Source organism: Ornithodoros turicata, chromosome 4, assembly GCF_037126465.1.
Source record: "Ornithodoros turicata isolate Travis chromosome 4, ASM3712646v1, whole genome shotgun sequence".
In the NCBI taxonomy this organism is placed as follows: Eukaryota; Metazoa; Arthropoda; class Arachnida; order Ixodida; family Argasidae; genus Ornithodoros; species Ornithodoros turicata.
The window spans coordinates 5,260,155-5,271,620 of record NC_088204.1 but is presented as its reverse complement, the minus strand read 5'-3'; the positions used below and the strand labels follow the sequence as shown (position 1 = coordinate 5,271,620).

General features: G+C 43.9%; 1 protein-coding gene across 1 annotated transcript; it reads left to right on the top strand.

The window, feature by feature from the left end:
* Positions 1-1,033: 1,033 nt before the first annotated feature.
* On the top strand, positions 1,034-10,378 carry LOC135390791 (caspase-3-like). Its single transcript, XM_064620695.1, has 7 exons — positions 1,034-1,109; positions 3,298-3,337; positions 5,476-5,590; positions 5,669-5,789; positions 7,883-8,064; positions 9,926-10,052; positions 10,114-10,378. The coding sequence occupies exons 1-7, from the start codon at positions 1,100-1,102 to the stop codon at positions 10,335-10,337; spliced, it is 819 nt and encodes a 272-aa protein (XP_064476765.1). The 5' UTR covers positions 1,034-1,099; the 3' UTR covers positions 10,338-10,378.
* The last annotated feature ends 1,088 nt before the right edge of the window (positions 10,379-11,466 follow it).

Genomic DNA, 11,466 nt, shown 5'->3' with positions numbered 1-11,466 from the left:
CTGAGCGACTGTGAAGGGAACCTGCAAGCACAAGCGCATTGTTTATAGAAAAGACATTGTCTTGAGATTTATAGGAGCAGCCACACATACTTTCTTAGTATGCAATGGCACCAGCGAAGTAGCAATGCAAACAAGTCGGAGTTGTCAGATGCACGCGATACGAATAAACAGATTTTTCTTCAAAATAAAGAGCTTACCTGTGAAAAAATTATCCCTCTTTCTCTGTCCGCGTGAAGTGTACTCAAAGCTACAACAAACCGGCATGACATGCCCTTTAATTTAAAGGATATTTTTAAAAAATACGGGCAGTACCGCTTGAACTAAATGCAGACGACAGGATGCGATGGCCCCACCAATATGGCGGCCGGTGACCACGCTGTGGAGCACCTTATGCGCGATCCAGCCTATACTATAGAGATCAGTGATTTCGACGCGTTGATTTCGCCTTTTTTTTTAGAGTTTATTTGGACCACGTTGGTATCTAAAGGATTTATTTTTAAAAGTTGATTTTGGAAATTAAATTAGGAGATTTATTTTTCAACGTTTTACTTTTAACTGGTTTATATCAGCGTTACCCCACCCACATGATGGAGCAGCAGGCGCCCGTGTAGTGGCAGCAAACCGGATGCAGGGCTGTTCCTCGCTCGCTTCCCCCCCCCCTCTTACTTACTTAGTTACTTACTTACTTACTAATAGTAATACTTGGTAATAATACTTACATCTCCATTCTTGCTTATGTACCCAGTTGACACAAACATCTCAGGAAAGTATAAAGGGAATTGGTAAATGAAGCCTGGGCTAAAACGTTAAAGATCATTGGCTGACTTTTTTCGTGAGTCATCTAATCAGCCAAACAATACAGACACCTGAAAAGAAACGCACTGTTGAAAAAAAAAACAATCGAAAGCAAAGACAGGCAAGCTGTTACTGAATTATTTTTTATACCAGAGGAAACGAACGTAAAAAAACAGACACGATAAAAAAAAACAGGGTTGCTAAACGACGCACTTGCTTTCACTGATAAAATTGAGATAACAGCACATAACGGCCTGCTCGAGTAGGTGATACCTCCTATACCGCGCCATTATACATCGTAACCATGGAGCGAGGTGAGTTTATATACTATACGAGAAAAAAATGTCTGTTAACGCTTCACAGCAACCTCTTTCGTATTTGCATAAGCAACCGTTCAACTTTTAAGTCCTGAGACATAGATAGTATATATTTATTTATTCGCATATGCTAGATAAGCCCCTATATTGGGGCTCAAGTAGGAACGGCGGTTGTTGCTCTTGATATATGGACGTGGGGAATTTGTTCCAATCATGCATATAACGTGGGAAGAAAGAATATTTGAAGGAGTGTATTAGTGAGTGAGGTTGTTTAAATATATTGTCGTGAAAACTTCTCGTCGGACGCCGATTTGTAAGTCTGTCTGTACGATCATGTACAGACCCAGATGTTGATTGAAGAATTTCAGTAATTCCATTTTAAGCCTACGCTGAAAACCGTCATAAGTAATGCTTTAGTTCCTGTATCGAGTGTCTATTAGCGTATAGGCGTTGTAAATACTTGTAGTTCTAATTAGTTTTTCGTTCTGTTACTTATTCATTATACTAACGATTAAACTAAACTTACGATTAAACTTAAACTACTGCCGCAATACGTACGTGCAGCCAAAGAGCTTCGGCTACCGATTTCTCCTTATACTAAATATACTTGAGTTCCTCTCATGTAACTTCCGTCTCGGACTCAGAATTATTCATTGTTGTATATTGATTGATTGATTGCAGCAGGTGCTCTTTGGTTTCACGTATATACATATAGAGTACGGGTTTAAAACTCGAACGTACCACTTTCTCATTTTTTTTCCCCAATCGATCAGTCAAGCGTGCCAATATACAGGGTGCATCACGAAAAGTGGGCAAAAATTTTCCTAAATCCGTGTTACGTATTTACTGCGTATATACCCAGACTTTACGAGCCTACATAATTACTTTCGTGAACTAATACAAATACTAGGTCGGTGGTTTAAATTAAAATGTTCTAGGGTAAAGCCTTGAGATATCTCAGTCATAAAGATGGAATCCGCGACGAGTTCATACGGTGCAGCTATGACGAAGTGAAAAAAAAAAAAAAAAAGCGTAATCTTCGTGCATCCAGCGAAGTCCTTGTGACGTTTATTCAGACGTGCGCGTAGGAGTCAGTCTATTAGGACTGTGTGATTCATTGTAGGCTACGTTAACCCGTGATTTGGCATTTGGCCGATAGTTATCGCGAAAGACGCGGGTTTATCTTTTCTATTTTTTTTTTATTTTTTCGCCTTATGGGAGGGGGGGAGGTGGTCTGTTTGTGGCAGTAGCCGAATTTGTCGTGCGACGAATTCGATCTCTCCCTATTATTTTTTTTTTTTTTCGTCAGCATCAACATAAACATAAACATCTTTGTTCTCGGCAAGTCCGGTTTATGTCTATTTCCACGCACTTGCTGCAGTTCCGTGACGCGCGATGTAATGGAATGAGTCAGCCTTATCTCTGTTGACGTTCCCAGGCCCTCCAAGTACAACGGTCGTCCAAGCATAAGTGACACTTTTGCTCGGTACCGCCTCGGCCTCTACGTATTACACCGTGGCCTGAAAGCTCTCGAGACAAAGCACTGCCACACTTAGTTCGCTCACCGGCCACGTTGGCGCTGTCTGTTGGGTACCTCCCTTCGCGTGCAGCTTCTACACCAGGGGTCTCAAACACGCGACCTACGGGACGCACCTGGCCCGAGGGCCCTTGACCACCAAACAGAAAGAATGTAGAACCTTTAATGAATGAAAAAAAAAATCAATGAAGGATTAGGAATCAAACCACACAGTACATTCAAAAACATCCTTTCTGGGTAAAAAAAAAGGCGTTTTTAAGCAAATACACCTTTTGTAATTCCACAAAGTTAACCAAAGGCCGCAAAAAGGGTGCTAAAAAGGTGTATGAGAAAATACACTGTTTGTTACACCAAGTGCTGTATCAAAAAATGGTGTTTTTACGCGTCTACACCCGTCTCTTCCTTTTTACACCCTTCAAGTAACACTGGTGTAGAAAATGGTGTTTTTACGTAGCAATAAGGCTGACCGCTTTCCGGTCTAACACGGTGTGTGCAGGTGGTCATGCACAGGAAAACCCAAAGGCCACTGACTGTGAAATTTATCACTTGATGTCCAACAAAGTTACATTACATTACATTACATTACAAGACATTACGTTGTTAGGGCGTCCTGACAGCCAACGTACGTATTGGCATGTGTCGTTGCAGATTCAGTTCCGGCAGGAGGACCACCCTCCGAGAAGGACAGGTAAGGACAGGTAGTCAGGTAATTTTTATCTGACAATTGAGGTATGGCTGCTTTTAAGCGTACGCAGTTCGGGTTTTTTTTTTTTTTGAACTGCGGCGCATGCGTGATACTGTCCGACAATAAAGCGAGGCCGGGATATACGACGTTTTTCTCGACATAAGTGTCGTGACGTCGGGCCGACGGACAACCACGGAGCCCACGCATAAACGACCATTCTCGACGGTTCCATGCGCGATGTCGGCGTTGCTTGGCCTTCGGAGCTCCTAGCGGCGTTCTTTATCAAGAGCAAGAACATAAAGGTGAGGGTTTCACGTTTAGTATATGAAGCACGATCCAGCGTGTGCCGCCCAGAAGAAGAACAGACTCTGCTGGAATTAGTATATCGTCGACATTCCTCCTAAGCCATTTTCCTGCATAATCCTGCATGCGTGTTATTTGGTAACAGAAACCCGCTAACACGACGAAGAAGAATGCGAGAACAGCACTCCCCATTTTCTGTGGCTCTCGGGGATAGAAAGAAACAACCGTCGCAAGAATCTAGGTGTCTTCTAACAGGGAGGAGAGAATGTTCCTCCGCAAACCATCTCGGTCGTCTGCTACTTTCATTACCTTGTCTGTCCACCGGCAGGTGCCGCATGGTCAGGACAGGACGCGTCACTTCCGCCGTTGGCCTCAACCTGCTTACTCTAGACGTCGGCGAAACAGGTCTCCGCCTGTGGTTTCCGCAGTGGAGCGGAAACACGTCGCGCCCTCGACGCTTTCTCGACGGAAGAACGTCTTCGACGGTTTTCTTCTCGGCTCCGAAAACAACAGGCGCAAACCTGTTCCACCGACGTCCGGGGTGAGCAGATACTTGACTTGAGGCGAACGGCGGAAGTGACGCGCCAGGCTTGACAAGTCGGCGCCTGCCGGAAGCTGTCGCCGGCATAACAGTGTGCTCGCGCCGGCGTGGACCAGACGACCATGTTTGCGTACTGACGAAGTGGCAGGAACATTCATCTCGTGAAAGAAAAAAGAAAAAAAAATAGCTGTCACAGTTGCAGAACGCCTAGATTCTCGCGACGGTTGCGTCCCTCTAAACTCTTAAAAATGAACTTCACCGCATAGCACGCTCCTGGCCAACCACCATCTCGAATGTTACCGTTATCTGCTGTGATTTGTTGAATACGGGAGGCGGACGCCTTTTTTGTGGCAATTATGAACAGCATAAGTGTCACAAAAAAGGCGAACGCCTCCAGTTTTTAACAAATCAGGACAGATAACCATATCATTCGTGATGATGGTTGGCTAGAAGCGTGCTATGCGGTGAAGTTCAGTTTTAAGAGTGTACCCTTGAACGCCCCGTGATCCCGCAAAATATGATTTCGCATTATTTTTCGCGTTTTCGTGTAGTATTTTTACCGCATCATCATCATCAGCAGCAGTGGGGTAGAGTATCGCACCTGGCGATGAATCTCCCCGTTCTTCATCTCGCAATAATGTTGTTGTTGTTGTATTTTTCGTGTCCGCAAGGTTCTGCTACCAAAATGACGTATCTGCATGCAGTATTGTGTTTTATATTCTAAACGTGAAACCTTAGCCATCCCCCACCTATGTGCTTGCTCGTGACAAAGAACGCCGGTCTCCGAAGGCCAAGCATCGGCGACGCCCGCGCAAGGGTTTACATCACGACCGCTGACTTCGCCGATTTTCCGTCGACAACCGCGCTGTCTGAGGTTCAGGTTCAAGAAGTACCAAAAGTACCGAAGGACGATGATTCCACTATAACCGTAAAGTTGCTGTTGTGTACGTGGTTCGTGCAACGTTTTCCCGTCAATTTACTATTGATAGATTCATTTTAGTAGTTTTTAATTTATCGAATTCATAAAATTAAATATTTGAATTAGATTACGAGCCACAAAAGTGAATTCTATACGTACATGGCTGACAACGAAGGGAGGGACCCTAATTTTTTTTTTTTTTAGTTTCCATAAGAGATGGCTGTGGTCCCAGACAAAAAGCTGCCATGATGCAGCTTGAAAACGCCTGGGGACCGCGACGTCCCCAGGCGTAAAATTGTTTCTTGTTCACCCGAAGGACATCAACCAACTCATTTTTTTTTCGACGTGTCTTTTTCGACGCGTCTTTTTCGACGCTAGCCATAAGACGTGGGCTGACGGAACCGACTCGGGGGCTCTTGGTGTCCTTCCTGATCGAGAGGACGATAACTACTACCCTAGAGGGAAGATGAAGTGCGTCATCTTCAACTTAAGGGCAAGTTATCGATACATACCTTAAACAACTGTCCAAGATGGCAGTTTTTTTTTTTTTTTACATAAATTCCAATACCAGCAGAATGACAACACAGAAGAGGTGGAAAAGTTAAAAACGATGTTCCAGTCCCTGTCCAACGTTGCCGTCGAAGCTCATGTTGTTAAGGAGGCGGACGAAGTGATCGATAAACTCCAGGAATGTAAGCATTTTTCGCCAAACCTTTGTCATTATTGAAAACACAAGGGACGCTAAACATTTCGAATTTCGCGGTAAAATTGCGGTAAAACGGCTCGGAGCAACGCATCTGTTCCCGATAATCTGACTGGATGTTCATGATGACTATAGGTAGCACACGCGTAGCCTTACACTCTTAAAAATGAACTTCACCGCATAGCACGCTCCTTGCCAACCACCATCTCGGATGATATCGTTATCTGCCCTGATTTGTTGAAAACGGGAGGCGTACGGCTTTTTGTGACAATTATGGAGAGCATAAGTGTCACAAAAAGGCGTACGCTTCCCGTTTTCAACAAATCAGGGCAGATAACGGTATCATTTGGGATGATGGTTGGCTAGGAGCGTGCTATACGGTGAAGTTCATTTTTAACAATGTACTTGTAACATCACGGCAACATTATTATTAGTAGTAGTATACTCTAAAAACGGAACTCCACCGCATAACACGCTGTGCTCCAACCATTGCCAAGAATCGATTATTGGTTATCGATTCTGATTCGAAGAGAGAGGTGGGCGTACGCCTTTTTGTGACAATTTTGATACATGATAATTGCCACAAAAAGGCGTACGCCCACCTCTCTCTTCGAATCAGAATCGATAACCCTATCATTGGCAATGGTTGGCGCACAGCGTCCAACGTCCAGTTCATTTTTAAAGTGTATCACTCTAAAAACAGAACTTCATCGCATAGCACGCTGCTAGCCAACCATCATCTCGAATGATATCATTACCTAGCTGCCCTGATTTGTTGAAAACGGGAGCCGTACGCCTTTTCTGTGACACTTATGCTGTTCATAATTGTCACAAAACAGGCGTACGCCCCCCGTTTTCAACAAATTAGGGCAGATAACGATATCATTCAAGATGATGGTTGGTTAGGAGCGTGCTGTGTGGTGAAGTTCATTTCTAAGGGTGTAGCACTAGCCAACTTCTTTTAATGCGTTAGCATTAGGAGTGTCAAAGTGGAAAACGCTGTGTGTGTGTGTGTGAGAGAGAGAGAGAGAGAGATGGCGAAGCCTAAACGAGGAGGAGCTATAAGTGGAGATGTAAAGTGGAGATAAAAGGGCAAATGTAAGATAAGTTAAATTATATGAGATAATTATGAGCAATTAAAGATAACTAGAGGCAATTAAAGAGAGTTGAGGTTAAAGATAATGTAACGTGAAAGACAGTGTAACGTAATTAATCGAAAGATTAAATTAAAGATTACCGAAGGTAAGCGCAGGTTACCGGAGGTAATTAAACATAATTAAATGTAATTAACATCATTTGAAGGGAAATTAAGAGTAATTAAATAGAAAAAATAAAATTCAAGATTACCTCGGGTAACCGGAGTTACCTTCGGTAAATAAAAGGGTAACTGAAAGTAATTGAGAGGCTAAAGGTTAATTAAATGGGCTGACATGTATAGTAATCGAAAATGTCGAACCGGAAGTCAAGTATACATAGACGGGAAGCTAACAAACGGAAGTCAGGTTAGACCGGAGAAGTCGTTTAATGCTTTTCTCTCGCGTTTACCGCGAAAATCTCCACTCATAGTTGTGTTGCTCCTTAGTTTTGCATGCCGCCGATCTTGATGACGGGCGATGCGCAGTTGATGGCGATCTCGACGAAGTGTTGCGCGTAATTTTCAATTTTTCGCTTCCCCCCCAAAAAAAAGAAGAAGAAGAAAAGAGAAAACCCGAGCGCAATCGGGACAAAAATTGTGACGTAGCAGTACTCAGGTCTATTGAGTAGATTAATTTTATATGATATTGCGTCTCTGCTGATTTACAGTACACGCTTAAAAATGAACTTCACCGCATAGCACGCTGCTAGCCAACCATAATCTCGAATGATATCGTTGTCCGCCCTGATTTGTTGAAAACGGGAGGCGTACGCCTTTTTTGTGACACTTATGCTGTTCATAATTGTCGCAGAAAAGGCGTATGCCTCCCGTTTTCAACAAATCAGGGCGGACAACGATATAATTCGAGATGATGGTTGGCTAGCAGCGTAATATGCGGTGAAGTTCATTTTTAAGAGTGTACTTTTAACGGAGCTGTCCATTTGCAGTGGCAAAGGAAGAAAACTTGGCAGATATATACACCTTTCTTTGCTGGATTATCTCTGCTGATTGCGACAAACATACCCTGAAGGCGGCTGGCAAAGTGCTGGAGTTTGACTCTATATACCAACCATTTGCCAGTGACCAATGCAAGGGACTGTATGGAAAACCAAAGATTTTTTTCTTCCAGGTATTGTGTCGACATGTTGTTAATCCTGCTCAGTGTTGTACGTAACGCCGTTTCGGTACTTTTTTCGGTGGAAGTCACGATACTTTTTGAAGTATTTGAAAATTAGGAGGTAGTACCGTAGAGGGGCTTATGGCTTTTTAACAAACAAGAATAAACACAAAAGAACACTGAGTGATTTTACTAGACGGAAGAGAAAAAAAAAACGAATAGAATTAACGTAGAATAAACTCGAATGCCGTGTGAAACGTACAAAAACTACCTAAGTTTTATCGCTACAGTCATGTTCAACCTAAGAAGGAAAAGAAATCTATAGTCGTGTTCAAACGAAGAAGAAAAGGAAATCTATAGCCGTCTTCAACTTAAGAAGGAAGGGAAATCTAGCGCGTCAGCTCTCAAAATATTACTGCGCCGCAGATACGATGGCAGGATGTAGAGAGGTCACGCTCTCTCCCTGCGCCAGATAACGTAATCCATCATACTCGCTCATGGCACTACGCTGCAGCAGAAAGTGCGCTCCCCTATACAGATGGCGCTGCTGTATTTCTCCTGGAGCGCGCTATTACATCTCCTTATCTCAAACAGCGTATGTAGTTGACGAAGTATCTTTCTTTGATATGATCCGCCATGTTTATACTCAGGATCGAGGTAAGGCGGCAAAATCTGCTGCCGGTACCGCCCAGCTCATGCCTGGGGATGGAGCAGGGGGCCTGCTCCAGATACCCCAATCTGTGCAACCTAACATGACCTGACCTTATCCTAACTAAGGTACGCTGTCCTAACCTAATGAACCAACGTTTCTCTACTTTTCAAAAGATGGCAACCTCCAAATCCGTTAGGCTTAGCAAGGCCGTGTTTCACCTATCAGTACGTAACGGTATAGCCGTCCTTCAGACTGTGTTATTGAAATGCGTATATATAAGAAAAGCTCTAGACCACACATTTTTATAATTCTTATATTTTCGCATTCGGTATATGGCCTTCTATCCCTTCCACGCATAATTTCACTTTTAAATCGCGCTCTCTAATTTTTAAAAGCCGCAAGCTCGTCTACGGAACTACACACCCGAAAATTATCTTTTAACTTTACAAATTTATGGTAGCGCGATATCGTTACCGTTACCGATACCGTTACTTTTATGGTTCCCCTGTCGTTGCTTCACTGGTCATATTTCTCGCCTTTATTTATTCTCACTGGCCAGACTGCGCACTATACACTCTTAAAAATGAACTTCACCTCATAGCACGCTCCTAGCCAACCATCATCTCGAGTGATATCGTTATCTGCCCTGATTTGTTGAAAACGTGAGGCGTACGCCTTTTTTGTGACACTTATGCTGTTCATAATTGTCACAAAAATGGCGTACGCCTCCCGTTTTCAGCAAATCAGGGCAGATAACGATATCATTCAAGATGATGGTTGGTTAGGAGCGTGCTGTGTGGTGAAGTTCATTTCTAAGAGTGTAGGATGACGGGCGAAAACTCCGAGCGCCATCTGTTGCTATAAAAGCTAACTAACTTGTCTAACCTGCGCGATAAATGTTCTTTTTCTTGTTGTTACAAAACTGTCTTCTCCCAGTTGGACGGAACGCTCACGTATAAGCGAGACGTCGATTCTGCGACTGTCATGCGACTTCCTCGTATTTTTAGCGAAAGTATCGGGTTACTTTCTCTTGGTAACGGTAGCGGTATACTGCGTTACCGTAAAAAGGAAGCGTCGATATCGGTATTGCGCTATCGTTTTTACTCAGGTAACGAGTATCGGCATCGCGATAACCGATAAAGGCTACGAACACTTGATTCCTGCAACACAGAGAAGAGCCTGGCAGCTTTCTTGGTTTATCCAAGTGTTGACTTCGTGCAGGTCCCGGAGAAGAAGCCCGCGGAGGTGTGCAAAACGGACGGCGATGTGGACACCGCTTCGCTGACTGAGATTCAAGCCAAAATCCCCAAAATGACCGATTTCTACTATGCTTTCTCTTCTGCTCCGGGTATGTCGACCCTGGATACAAGAACCGAACCGTTCATTAACCGCCTCAACGCTAATTCTAGGCTACTTCGGAAGCGGGTGCGACGACCAATTCGTGAGAATCGTCACTGAAATGTTTGACGAAAAAGTTCCAGAGGAACCGGAGACAATAGACCTGTCCGCTGTCATGATTTACGTCCTTCGTAAAGCGGAAGAACTCGGACAGGGGAAGGAACGCCCTTGCGTCATGTCGTCACTGACTGGTCACGTCGCTTTATCCAAGGTCCGCTCAACAGCGAGCGCTTGAGATTGCCGTTTGAACAATAAACAGCATTGGCAATAAACGGATTCTTCGGGGTTCATATATGATGAACGACGCAAACAACGAGAACAATGAACGATTAAACGAACAATTAAAACTAACACAGAGTTCTCACCAAAAGGTCAGGTTTCGAACCCACGCCCTGCACATATATAGAAAAAAAACAAGACAAGCCCTCAACAGAGAGTTTTATGAAAACGTAGAACGATAACGGTTCTGAAAACATGATAAGCCAATTGCCAGATTCCTTTGGAGCGGGTGACGTCACGTTGCTGATATCTGATTGATTGACGGCGATACGGAATCGGAACCTGAGGGTGCTTACGATTTCCTAAAACTCCCTATTAAGTCATTTTCATTGCCTTTTTTTTTTTTTGTACCAATTATGCGTGCATACACGGTACAAACAAAAGTCATATACGCCTCCCTTTTGCTATACTGATGCAGCATAACTGCAAGTTCTACGCCAGGGGGCGTCGTGTGGTGACGTATTACATTGGCTCCGTTAGGTTCGCCTGCTATGTTAATGACGGATCCCGTGTGTGTGTATAGACGTTCGTTCTTTCTTCTTTATTCGACCACGCTTTTGCGTCTTCTTTGACGACAATGGATCAGGCCCTCTATACAAAATCGGGCGTGCTGTTATGGTGAATACGCTGCTATTCACGATGTGAAATACGTTTGTCGCAGTATACACTGTTACAAATAAGATGGGGGCGGGGGGGGGGGGGGTCTAAGTAGCTTACCGCCATTGTGTTGCTTCACCACATAGCATGAAGCTAGCCAATCATCATCCCGAATGACTCTCCCCTAATTTGTTGAAAACAGGAGCCGTACGCCCTTTCATGACACTTGTTCAGAAATGTTAATTATCACAAAAAGGCCTTCCACAGGCCTTCCACAAATTAAGAGTGAAAGAGTACAATCCGAGCCTCTCTGTACAATAGTTGGTCTTCAGCGTGCGATGTGGTTTTGCCCGGGCGGAAAGAACTTCACCGCATAGCACGCTCCTAGCCAACCGTCATTCCAAATGACATCGGTCTCTCTCCTGATTTGCTGAAAACAGGAGGCGTACGCCTTTTTTGTACCGCTTATGCAGTACATAATTGGTACA